Source organism: Oryza glaberrima, chromosome 4 (genome assembly GCF_000147395.1).
Source record: "Oryza glaberrima chromosome 4, OglaRS2, whole genome shotgun sequence".
Classification (NCBI taxonomy): Eukaryota; Viridiplantae; Streptophyta; class Magnoliopsida; order Poales; family Poaceae; genus Oryza; species Oryza glaberrima.
In genome coordinates, this window is record NC_068329.1 from 29,633,418 (window position 1) to 29,647,277 (window position 13,860).

At 44.6% G+C, this 13,860-nt stretch overlaps 1 protein-coding gene across 1 annotated transcript; it reads right to left on the bottom strand.

Moving 5' to 3' along the window:
- Window positions 1-2,096: 2,096 nt before the first annotated feature.
- On the bottom strand, window positions 2,097-8,254 carry LOC127772212 (peroxidase 16-like). Its single transcript, XM_052298221.1, has 4 exons — window positions 7,909-8,254; window positions 7,640-7,837; window positions 6,039-6,204; window positions 2,097-2,770 (listed from the first exon to the last, which is right to left on the bottom strand). The coding sequence occupies exons 1-4, from the start codon at window positions 8,149-8,151 to the stop codon at window positions 2,364-2,366; spliced, it is 1,014 nt and encodes a 337-aa protein (XP_052154181.1). The 5' UTR covers window positions 8,152-8,254; the 3' UTR covers window positions 2,097-2,363.
- Window positions 8,255-13,860: the final 5,606 nt, after the last annotated feature.

Here is a 13,860-nt window from a genome sequence, read left to right on the forward strand (position 1 = left end):
AGAGTAAAACTATTCGAATAGCCGTGCCCGCGGTTACGGGCGATCAACCAGATTCACCGTGATTAGTCTCACCCTAGTTTAGCTTAATGAACTGGTGTAGTTTAGGTGGTTGGTGGGGCCTGTTGCAACGTGGTGTAGCGTTGGACAGTGATTGGTTAATATTGATTAATTACTACAGCTGTTTTACTGCTTTCAACTACTGCTTTTAAATGCTAGCTTTATGCAAAAGAACCCCTAGCCTCCTTTGGTTATATCATGCATCATACCTTCTCTTCCGGTATGACTTGCTGAGTACAGTGGGTAGTACTCAGTCTTGCTCTCTTTTCCCCCACACCAGAGTTGAAGTTCTCCTCAGTTGGAGCCGTCTCAGAGAGGTTGGTTTTGTCGTTGCCGTCAAGGGTTGCCTGTGAAATGGAGTCGCCCCGCTGCTGAAGTCAAGCTTCCGAGTTTAGTTCGCTTTATCTTTTTCCGCTGCATTTGTAATCTTTTATATTTTTGTAAGACGTGGATCTGTATGTCAACAATTGTCGTTTTGTGTATCCTGGCTGGTCCTGGACAGGGATTTAATGCACATTCAGCTTAGAAATTCTGGTTCGTGAATTTCTGGGCGTGACAATGCGGCGACCATCGGCGAGCGGGCGGGCAAGGACCGGCGAGGGCGGTAAATGCGGCGACCATCGGCGAGCGGGCGGGCAAGGACCGGCGAGGGCGGTAGATGCGGCGACCATCGGCGAGCAGGCGGGCGAGGACCAGCGAGGGCGGTAGATGCGGCGGCCATCGACAACGACGGGCGGGAGCTACCGCTGCCACCGCCGCCGCCTGCCGAAGGGGAAGAGAAATCGTCGGGAACTCGTACCTCGACGCCACCGTTGCTGGGGTGGAAGGGGCTGAGCCTGCCTCTGCCGCTCTCCGTCCATCTCCGGTCCTTCCCTTCTCTCTCTCTCTCTCTTTCTCTCCCCCTTCCTCTCCCCCTTTGCTGCGCTGGAGTGGCGGGCGAGGCCAGCGAGGCGGCGGCGACGACAGACAAGGGCTGGAGCGGCGTTGGTGGCGGGCGAGGGCTGGAGCGGTGACGGCGGCAAGTGAGGGCCGGAAGGGAGGGAGGAGAGGCGGCGCCCCCCGAGATTTTGCCCGCCTGCCGCCCCTCGTACGCCCGCAAAGCCGACGACTACCGCAACGCCGACGACATTGTCACCAGGGTCCCCTCCTACGCCTGCACCCGCCTTGCCCTCCCGCCGCCGCCGCCAGTGGCTCCCGCGTACCGCTGCCGCCGCCACTGGCCCCCGTCAGCCGTCACACGGCCGCCGCTCGCCGAAGGGAAGAGAAATAGAGAGGGGGAGGATGATTTTATGTGGGCCTCACGTGTCAGTGGGTCCCACCCACACTTTTGGTGGATGACAAATGGGTCCCACACTTTTTTTTATTTCTAATGCCACCTGAGCGCCACGTCAATGTCATGTGGAAAGAAGACCGAGTCAATACCACCACGTAGACGTCACATCAGCAAAACCGTCATCCAAAACCGCCCAGGGAGTCAAATTGCTCCGGTTTTAAGAGTTTGGGGGGTCGAGATATCCGGTTTTGTGGTTTAGGGTCACGGATTAAATTTCGATCGCTTTTTGAGGGTCACGAAGTGAACTTATTCCGTGCGGGTGTATCTGATGTCGTGTCATGTTTCGATGCAATCCCAACCCATGGACATGGCACGTTCCCGTACCTTTCGCATGTGACATGTAACATGTTCGACCCGTCGGCACGGGCCTGTTTTGTACTGTTGCATTGCATATGCCTTTCGTCTACTAGTGTGTTGCATCTCCCATCATGACATCTCGCAGAAGAATCCATCGATCTAGCGTGAGCATATGCAGCATGGCTATACGTATGTTGATCCATTGATAATTCCAAATTCTCTCCATCGGTGAATACCACTCACATCACATGTAACGTTCTTTTTCGGTGGTATTCGCGTACAATAGAACGATGTCAACAACTTCTGCAACTGCCAAAAGACCAAAACCAAACCCTCAGATGTCACGAGTGCTTTTCTGGTCGATCACCGTGTACCACCCCAAGCTGGAACACCAAGACTAGGAGGCAAGGACATAACAATGCATCACCCATTAGCACCATTCTATCATCCATTCCGTCTCAGCTCAAAGAATCGGCTACAAAATCCCACCACAAAACATATAAACAACAAAAAGAAACCAAAAATAAAAAGAAAAGAAAAAAAACACCCTGCATCTGCGGCCGAAATTAATTAATCGTAGTACTACTACTACGTGTTTTTCTTTCACCATCCTACCCAGCTAAGTACTCCACTTTTTAAGTAGCAGAAGATGATATGCAAGTACTACGTAAACAAGCTAGTTGACGGCGGTGCAGACGCGGCGGATCTCGCCGTCGGAGCCGGTCTTGACGCCGATCCTGCCGAGCTTGGCCATGGCGGCGACGAAGGCGTCGAAGAAGGCGGTGGAGTTGGCGGCGAAGAGGTTGACGGTGGGGCGGGAGCGGCGGTCGGTGAAGAGGATCTGGTCGGAGGCGAGGAGGCCCTTGTTGTAGCGGAGGTTGTTGAAGTAGGCGTTGTCGAACGCCCGCGGCGTCGACACGTCCAGCATCGCGAACGCGGTCGGGCTGTAGTTGATCGGGCACACCCGCCGCATCGACCGCAGGAAGTCCAGGTTCATCGGCGGGTTGTACCCCAGCCGCTGCTTGAACGTGTAGATCCGCCGCACGAACTTGTCGCAGTGCGTCACCCCGATCGTGTGCGCCCCTGCAGTGCGTGTGCACCGTCAATATCAGAATCATTTCAGTGAGAAAAAAAAACTACTCCCTCCGTTACACTAAGACTTTCTAGCATTGCCCATATACATATACATATTAATAAATCTAAACACACATATATATATATAGATTCATTAACATCTAAATAAATATGAGCAATGCTATAAAGTTTTACATTGTAAACCAGAGGAAGTAGAGGAAGTATTGTTTGTTTCGGTCTGTGCCTGTACAGTTGTTTTAACCTTTTTACTGTACTACTATATGCAGAGTCAGGAGTGGCTCTGGTTCGGTCAAAAGTTACCGCTAGTGGTTGTGGTGGTTTCGGTTTTGTCACAGGGGTAGGGCCTCTTGTGTCCAAATCTAGACACAAAGATTGTTTAAACTAAGCTTAGGATCTGACAGGACCAAAAACATTCAGACAAAATCGCCCCTGTTCTCGTGTAGTACTAAGATCTTTTTTATTCTTCCCTTGCCCCAACCCAACAAGGGTATCCAAGATTAATCAAATATCTCTACTAATTAAAAAATAAGAGATGCTTCCAAAGTTCGTCAAAAAACAGCCAAAAAAACCGGACGAGCGAGAAAAAACCGGACGAAAAAACCGTAACTGTCCGATAAAAAAAGGCGCAAAGAAACAATCCGATTCCGTGAAAAAGAAGGGCGACAAAAAAACCGGAAAAAAACTAGACGAGTGAGACAAAAACCGTAGTTGTCCGATAAAAAAAAAAGGGGGCGAAAAAAATAATCCGATTCCGTGCCAAAAAAAAGGCCGAAAAAAAATCTCCGTGAAAAAGAAGAGCGACAAAAAAACCGAAAAAGTAATCCGATTCCGTGCCAAAAATAGGGCGAAAAAAAATCTCTATCTCTACAACTTAAAAAAAATAAGATATGTTTCCTTCGTGCGTCAAAACAAAAAAAATTAGCGAAAAATTAAAAAAAATCCAACTCCTATCCGATTCCCTCTCAGAAATGAAAAAAAAAGTCCGACTATAGATCCGATTCCCCCGAAAAATAAAAGTCGTCACTCCTTTTGAGTCCGAGATACCAGCCACCACTCCTCTCGGTTTCAATTTATACCGTGATATCTCTCACATCTTGGTGAAACAAAATGATGTGCCGGATTGAAATCTGTTTAAAAAAAGAACCCACAGGTCGAGAGCATTCCATTTTTATATTATTTTAATTTTTGGTTTGTACTTTTGCATTTGAGTCCCTGTAATTTTTATATTTATATTTGAGTCCCTATAATCTTACAATAAGGTATTTGAGGTCGTTTTTGTTAAAAATAATAATAAAAGAGAGAGAACAAAAGCAGAAAGGTGCATAAAAAGAAAAACAACAAAAGTTCTGTTTCCCATAAGTGGCGAAAAAAACCATAGATCCGAACGGAAAAAAAATCTAATTCCTATAAAAGGCAAAAAAAAAAGTGATGAAAAAACACTAGATTCGATTTCTTTAAAAAGGGAAAAAAGTTTGATTCCTATAAAGGCGAAAAAACTGAAAAAAACATCTAACAAGTCCGTCCGATCCCCTAAGAAAGTGGCGAAAAAAAATAGTTCGTAAAAAATAAAAAGTTGGTTCGTATAAAATAAAAAAATGCACACGAGAAAAAAATGGAAATGACGAAACAAAGTCCGATTTCTAATCAATATATATCTCTTCTCTATCTCTAATATAATCTAACTATTTAAAAAGAGAAAATAAAAACGGTTCAAAAAAAACGCGTGAGAAAAAAGTCAGAAAAAAGCACAAAAAAAATACGCTAAAAAGGTTTTCCATCTTCCATAAAAAATAAAAAAACACGCGAGAAAAATTATTTCCATCATCGGTAATTTTTTTAAAAAAACATGCAAGGAAAAAACTGTTAGAAAAACGCGACATTTCTAAAAAATGGTTTTAGAAAACCGCGCAAGAAAAAAAACATCGTCTATTAAAAAAATCGCTCTAAGAAAATTATCAGAAAAAACGTTAAATCGATGGACGCTTGAGTCGGATAGGATCCATCGATTTTTTTTTTGCCACCTACTACATGGCATTTATTCCGTAATATATTCTCCTGTATTGAAAAAAAGCAAAAAAAAAAGAACATTTGAAGAAAAAACAAGCAAAAAAACGCGCGAGAAAATAATTGTCAAAAAAAAGGCAAAAAACAGACGAGAAAAGAAAAGCAAAAAAGGGAGAAAAATATGGCTTTCGTTGTAAATAAAAAAGCAAAAAAATGCTAAAAAAAACTTTTAGAAAGAAGTGCGTCATTTCCGAATGGTTTGAGAAAATCACGCAAGAAAAAAACACCTTTTATAAAAAGAACAAGCCGCTCATTAAAATACAAACATTATCATTGACATGATTATTCATAAAAAACTTATATTATCATTACAATTGTTTCACCCGTTGGAACGCACAAAAGGAACAAAAAAATCTTTTAAAAATCCTCTACAATGTACTACTTCAATCTGTCCTAAAATATAAGTATTTTTGGATCTTGACAAAGTCTTTGATATGCTACTTTAACTAACAATATCTATAAAAGTAAGATGATCTAAATAAAAAGAGTTACATATTACGATAGTTTGTTTAATGATAAATCTAATAACATCATTTTTATATGATTTATCATTTTATTTTATTTTTGCTATTAATGGTCAAAATCGAAAATGTTTAACTTAGCACTATTCTAAAAATGCTTATAATTTAGAATGGAGGAATTACTCCGTAGTACACTTTGTTCTTTTTTCTGAAAGAAACATGCGTGTGTGTTTTAAAAACAGCTTCGGTTTTATAGTAGCTACAAAGAATATTTCATCGCTTTCTGCCGGTCTTTTTTACATCTAAATGTGAAATTCCCTGCAAAGCAAGTACTACTACTCCACGCTTGTGTTTTTTTGTCTACTTTGCATTATAATCAAACAAAAACAAACGAGCCTCTTTTCGTTTTCGAAAAGAACAGATGAAACCAGTATAAAACAGCGAACTGCTTTGTCTTCTGTTGCAAACAGAGGATATGTCACTCACGTGAAGTGCAGAGGCCACGAAAAAAAGATGCTTGCACTGCGATCAACCTGCTACTAATACTTGTAATAAAAAAAATGCAACCCTAACGAGGAATTGTTAATTTCTGTGGGTAACCGGCAACCATGCTATTGTCGCCTCAACGTTCACAAAACAGTAACCTGATGCTTTTTCAGAACGGCTAGTATCAACCATGTAAAATTTCTCCACGTCAATGGAAATTTTGAGGCAGGAAGGAAGAAGCTTACCGGAAAGCGCAATCATGTCGGTCTGCGTTAGGCCATTGCTGGCGAACAAGGAGTTGAGCTGATCCAGATTGAAGCCAGGGCCGGGCAGGACGTGCTTGACAATGGCTCTGTTGAACGTCTTGCCGTCCAGCCGTCCGAGCTCCACGGAGTAGCTCGGCCCGCCGGTCTACAACAACACAAAGCAACATATCATGCAATGTCAGTAAGTGAACAAATTAGCGAATGCAACGCACTAACTTCTCTGCTTCAACGGCAATCGTTACTTCATTATTAGCAGTTTCAGAATGCAGGTAGATATGCATGGCTTGTGATTATTCAGCAACCTTTTCTTGGCTCTCCGAGAGAACTGTTAATACAACGTCATGTCTAGATGTCTACCCGGTGGAAATTTTGTCTGCCTGCTTGCTGAGAACGGGGAAAATTTCCAGCCTTGCTCTGGCAGCGCCCACGAGCCCAGCCACGGGACTGTTTTTAGGCAAGGGTAATACGGCAAGCGTCACGGGCAACACGGACAGGAGCAGCGTACTACAGTTCAGGAGAAGTATTTACCCAGTTGGACCGAGGTTACAATTTAGAAACCACTCCTACGGGCTACGAGACGTCGCTTTCGCAGAAATCCATGCCGCAGAAAAAGCAATACTCGTTCAATAGAGTCATCGTACGCTCAAAGCAATACTGTGCAGGCAGTAGCCGCAGTACGCTCAAAGCTGTTGCCATCTCAAAAGATAGCGGATAGCCGGAGACACAGGAGGAGGAGGATACCTGCCTCGTACGCTCGTATGCTCGGGCTCCCCGCCACTACGCGATATCGCCTATCAAACCCGGCGAATGCGCCACAGTGCGCGAGCCAGCAAACCACGACCGTGCGCATGCGCAAGCGCAAGCGCCGCGCCGCGCCGCGCGGCGGTTTCCTCGCGCGGAAGCCGAGGCCGACACGGCTCACATGTCTCCGTAAGCGACTTTCCCCTTTTCTTTCTTTTTTTCGTAGGAGAGGGCCAAACTGCGAAAGGCCAGCCAGCCAGAGCGACCGAACTAAACCGAACCCAGCACAGCGCCTGCGGCTACTGCCTGCAGCCACTGTGCGGGTCAGGCTGTGGAGACGTGGAGCACCGGAACCAACCGGGGAGACATGGACCATGCGTGGCTCGTGTCTGCGGTGTCTCATGGCCGGAGTCAGCCATGACTCATGGCCATGGGCTCACGGCTGGATCGATCGATGGTCCAGTTTGTCAAAAAAAAAGGGGTTACTGGCGCGCTGGATGCAACAGTAGCTCCGTCGGCCCCACCTGTCATCGCACCGGCGTGGTGGGCCCCCGGCTGCCCTCTCTGCTTAAAAGCGTTAGCACTTGCAATTGCAACGTACTAGGAGTACTCCACACACAGGATGATGGGGAGTATGAACGCTAGTACTACTACGCCGATGCTTGAGCTTGCCAATCAGGGTGGGTCCGTGCTTGCTGGCGACTGACAAGGGCGTGCCCTACACTACAGTCGAGCCGGCGGTACACCGCATTGTAGTACTAGTATTGTTGAACGCACACTAGGACGTGACGAGTCGCGACAGGACGGGGATTTGTGTGTACAGTAGTGTTTATTGTTACCAGGGAGACGACGTCGCGGGCGGCCATGGCGAGGATGTCCGCGCAGGAGACCTTGCCGGCGCAGCCGGGGAGCGCCTCGACCGCCGCCTTGGCCTTGTTGATCGCCTCCACCGCGTCCGGCGACAGCGTGGCGTCCGCGCCGCTGTGGCTCTCGTCGTCGCCGTTCGGCGCCATCAGCATCACCGACGCGTCACACCCCTGCAAACGCAAACGCCGAGAAGATGAACACCCAAAACGCCGAGAGACCGAGACCGAGAGAGAGGACGTACCCTGACGAAGCAGTCGTGGAAGAAGAGGCGGAGGGTGCCGGGGCCGACGGCGAAGCTCTGCTGGAGGTGCTGCGAGATGACGGACCGGACGGTGGACTCCGCGTTGGGGCACGTGCTGCCGTAGTAGTTCTGCCGCAGCTGGGCCCTCGCGCCGCCGACGACGCCCACAAGCGCCACGAACGCCACGAGCGCCGCCCGCGCGAGAAGCCCCATGCCGCCGCCGCCGTGCGCCGCCCTGGCCATCGCCGAACAAGCTCAGGCTCAGCTCGGCCCGGTGTGTGTGTGACAGCGACACAGTGTGTGGCCTGCTTTGAGGGTGGTGGTGGGACGCGGGAGCGAGGAGAAAAATGCGGGAGTTCGGGTGGCAATATATAGCAGGGGTTTAGCTTGAGAAAACGAAGGAGAAAACGGGCGATGTGGGGGAGGAGGAGGAGCCGGAAACATTACGGCGGGAATCGAGATAGAGACTGTGTTTAGATTAGGGTTAAAAGTTTAGGTGTATCACATCAGGTATAGAGATACACATTTACATTTGAAATATTGAATATAGATTAATATAAAATAAATTACAGATTCCGTTTATAAAATGTGAGATGAGTTTATTAAGCATAATTAGTTTATTATTAGTAAATAATTACTGTAGCACCACATTATCAAATCATGAAGCAATTAAGCTTAAAAATTCGTCTCACAATTTACATACAATCTATATAATTAATTCTTTTTTATATTTAATAATTTATACATGTGTTAAACATTTGATTTGGTACGGTGAAAAATTTTATGAGCGGATCTAAACAGACCGGAATCATAGAAGTGGTTACGATCTCTGCGCAGATGGGACGGAATATCTTTTGCCCTTTTCCGGTTATCGATGAACTGAAACATTTTTCTAGCGCTTTTTTTTGTGCGGCGTCTGATCAGCTTTGGTGCGGGGCTGACTCAGCCAACCTAGCTAGATTGGGGGATTACTACGTGCATTTGCCACTGACACCGTGTGATGTACTGCAACAACTTTACTTGTAAGACCTTTATTCAGCAACGAAAACTAAAGACCAGATAGCAGCACAAAGCCACAGAACTAGGGTACATCTACTGTAGACTATAGCACTGTATAAGTGTACATCTGAAGAAAAAAATACATTGTACTCCGTATAATTGTACATTGTATACGAGCAGCGAGAAAAAAGAGGTCGCGTGCGTGCACCAGGTCTAAGGTATGGCTACTGGGGCAGCAGCTAGGATCGTCTCCTCTGCAGTGAGCTGAAGAACCCTCTCGGCTTGCACGCATATTCAGAGTAGCTACCATCCAAAGCTTTCTCACATGGTCTCGTTGCGTCCAGCTTGTGGCCAGCATGCACCTCACCTCCCTCCACCTCCATGGCATGGCAGCAATGCCGTCTCCCTTTCCCTGTGTCCGCTACCCAAGGCGCACCCCGGAGAAAAATACAAGATTCACGGACATGTTGCACAGAAACACGCCCGCTTTCCCTGCCTATACATTTAGCTAGTAGTATACAGTAAGCAACACTCCAGCATCGTCTTCGGCTGTGACCAACTTGTAGCAGCAGCAGTACTAGCTAGTGTCTGATGGATAATGGACTAATGGTGCAAGCGTTTCTTCCGCAAGTTGCGATGATATTGAAACCATCCATCCTTGGAATGATGGCAGCAATTAGCCATTACTGGGGACAGGTTTCATTTCGTTTGAGAAACATATTCAGATGAAGCAAATAGACATCGGTTTATCTGACAGAACAAAATATAGGGCCTCCATGAACCTCTTGCTTAATTTGTTGCAAATTGAGCAAGATGTAGTACTTGTTAATTTGACCCTCTCAGAAAATAACTATGGAAGCACACAACAGTTAACACTAGTTAACAGGATAGAAAAAACTACAACGCCTTCGACCCATACCTTGGGTGCAGAAAACAAATCCCACATGTGAGTGTTTCAGAAGACCAACATGCAATGCGAGTGGTGCAGTGCAGGGGAGTTGTTTTCTTGGGGGAAATGGGTGGATCAGTGGATGTACTCAAACATTGGAGAATGGAGAAGCAAACCTTACTATTAGTATGTTATTTACCATGGAAGCAACTTGACAGTGTAGATTAATGCTATATAAGACCTTCTCTGGACTCTCTACTCTCTAGTGCATTGGACGTGTTGTTTTGTAGTGTCTCGAACGGGTGCATCTGCGGTCTGCATCCTCGATCTATCACAAGGAAAAAGCAAAAATATATGCTTTGTTTATTTCACCAAGCAGAATACGAGGGATTCTGGACATTTCTGCCGGAATCGTCTCGCCTCTTGTGATAGCTGGTGTCCATGTCTTGTGTTAAACTACTGCACCTCCGTGTCTTCTCTCTCGGTAACGTTTCCTGATACTGCCAATGCCAAACTGTTTAGCCTTTACTCGATTTACACTACGTATGAGGCTTTGAGAAACCCTCCAATTCAGGCCCTCTCTGTCACTGTAAAATGCAAACTGACTGACTAAGCTTTTCTTCACATAACTTGTGCACTTGTGCTTGAAGTATGGGACACACTCAGAATATGAGGAACAACTGCCATATCTTCCACTAACGGCTGGCTGGCCATTCCATATTGAACTTGAAGCTGGCGAAGGTATGTCCTGCCGATCCTTCAATCACGGACAAAATCCTGTCAATTTCGGCGAGCCAGTTCCCAAGTTGCCTTAAAGATGACAGGAAATATTTCCCTTCAATCACGGAGGGAAATGTTAGCACCATGCACGATCAGAAGGATATGATAGTGCACATGTGCACAATGCATACAGCTAGCCCATGCATCAGAAATACGGATCAATTGGAACTGACCATTTGAACAAGAGAAAATTAGGAAACAAGTCATCCGGAACCCAAGCATCATCTTTACCTGATTTTTTCGCTAATGCACAAAAAATTTACACGATAATATATTAGAAAAAACCAGAATTCAAAATACACAACGCAATGGCGTAAAGAGAACACACAATCAAGTAATATATAGTTCGCCGTCTCAAGCTCTTGAGCATACAAGGGGCAAACCAAATGGTCGTCGATTCCGCGCTTTAACAGAAGGTCAATCGTCCATCAATGCCGCTGAACTGCTAATTAGAGGAAAAGCTTGTGTTTAGCTAGGCCTTTAGCTTCCCACATGTCGGCGCAAGCAAAAATATGGAGATCCAGAAAGAAGACCTGGTTTAAGAAGTTTCCAATGGATATGGCTAATTCATAGCCTGATATTATTAACTCCTGAGGATCTTTTTAAAAAGATAGTAGTATACCTCATGGCGTGTGAAAGGTCTCAATCTTTTTTATGTAATCAGCAGGCCAATAAAATTGCGAATAGTCTGAGTGTTAACTACTACTTTTCTTTCGATGAATTTCTACAGGTAGAATTTCAGGATTAGTGGATTACACATCCCCCTTCTTCCCATAGCTGTACTGAAATACGAATGCAAGATGCCTCTGTTTACATAAAAAAGATTAATGCCTTTTCACGTTCATTTCTCAGAAAGATACGAGGACTAGCATGCAGTACCTCTGTTTGATTGCAATAGCCTGTACAAGCATCCAGAAGTACGGAGTACTTGTGATTTTCATTGACAACTTCAGTCTGCAACAAAGAGCCAGACGGTAGATGTCACCGAAGTCTCTGAAAACTAATTTGACCAGTGTTGTCACCTTTTCCTACAGCTTTGGGTTCAGCAATGCATGATAGTATGTACCAAAACTGTACTCTGTTTTAAAATATAAGTATTTTTTAGCTATAAATAAAAATAATTGTATGTCTAGATTTATAGCTAAAAGTTATTATATTTTGGGATAGATGTAATATGGCAAAAGCAACATCTTGCAATACGTTAGCCACCTAGAGCCACAGAAAATAAAAGGTGAACATTTCGAGTGTGCAACGAATAAAGATACTGCATGTAGAATTGTGTTTCACAACTAAAGTTATCTGAGTAAAGATTTTATTTTGTCTAAAACGGATTCATGTCGGTCTGGCTGATTGTGTTGTGTAACATAAACTCTTTTCTTCTAATATACGTACAATATTTTTACATATTCGTGAAAAAAAATTAAAAGTATTCATGCAGCAACTGATGATAGGTACTATAAATTTAAGGATTCAGAGTATGACTCTGATTGAGCCAACTTCAGTTTAGGTCCCAGCGTCTTAAAGAAGCTTCCAGTGCCTGGTTCATCATATATCAAAAATTTTCTGGACTTCAGCATACCCCCGTGTTGCTACGTACTATTCAAAATAGCAACAAATATTACGCTCTTGTTGAAAAAAGAGTAAAGTCCATCACCGGTCTCTAAACTTGTATCGTTGTGTCCTCCCGGTCCCTAAACTCGCAAATCGACCGTTTAGGTCCTCAAACTTGTTCGACTGTGTCATCCCGATCCCTAAACTTGCAGATCACTCGTTTAGATCCTCCAACTTGTTCAGTTGTGTCACCCCGGTCTCTAAACTTTCTAAAGACTTTATATTTAAAAATAATTCATAACTTTTTCATGTGAACTCTAATGAAGATAAACTTTATATCAAACTTGTAGCCCTCGACGCGATCTACAACTTTGTAGTTGATTTTTTTTATTTTAAGTCATTTTTTGTCCCAAAATATAATTTTAAAATTAAAATTTCAAAATCTATAAACATGCAATAATATTTTGGGGCTCTAAACAGTTTTAATTCAAAAACTTTTCAACTACAAAGTTGTAGGTCGCGTCTAGGGCTATAATTTTGATATAAAGTTTGTCTTCATTAGAGTTCACATGAAAAAGTTATGAATTATTTTTTGATATAAAGTTTTTAGACCGTCCTATTTAGGGACCGGGGTGACACAACTAAACAAGTTGGAGGACCTAAACGAGTGATCTGTAAGTTTAGGGACCGGGATGACACAACCGAACAAGTTTGAGGACCTGAACGGTCGATTTGCGAGTTTAGGGACCGGGATGACTAAACGATACAAGTTTAGGGACCGATGATGGACTTTACTCTTGAAAAAATATTGGCTTATTCGACTTAAAAAAAAGAAAAATATCATATTAGTTTTCAGTACAGACTGATGACTCCAATCGTGATAACAAGATGCCTTTTGATGTGATTATAAAATATGTAATCGTCAATAAAGTGTTTTGCCTATCTCATTTTAAATTACAATAAAACCCTAAAAAGTTTGTGAGTTTTTTAAGTCAAGATAGCAAGAAGCAAATCAATAGAGAATTAAAGAACTGTGTCCTATAGAGTAATGCAAGACTAGCAAAAGAGTAAGACTACGTACAGCTACTCCACAAAAATACAGAAAAAACTAGCCAAACACTTTTTCACGAACGCACAAAAGGAATGCACGTCAATATATAGAAGAAAAGAGTTTTGTTACACAACGCAATCAGCCAGACTGGCTTATGCCTAGAGGTGGAAGAAAACAAAGACAAAAAGCAAGGAAGAAAAAGAAAAACTCGTACGACGGGTAATGCTACTTCAATCAGTGGGAGGGGGCAGAGTCACGCTACACTCCCAACAAATCCCCAAAGGAAGCAACGCCCGCTAACGACCATAGCCGGCCTTCCGAAAGGATGGACTCTAAAACCATTGAGACCGAAGAGAGTGCAGAGTCAAAAACCCTAGACTTCCGTTCCTTCCATAGTTGCCAAGAGACCAGGTGGATCAGGGAGTCGAAGCCGGTACGGAGGCGTTCAGGTAAACAGGCCCTAGAAGATGGCCACCAGTCCTGGAGCCAGTGCCACCGGGGGGGGGGGGGGGGGACGGGGAGAGGGCAGCCCAGCCAGGAGGGGACAACACCCATAACCAGACCTAACAAGCGAACACACAATCGAGGAGGATGTGGTTCGCCGTCTCAAGCTCCTGAGCGCAAAAGGGGCAAGCCGAGTGGCTATCGATGCCACGCTTATGGAGGAGATCAGCCGTCCGAC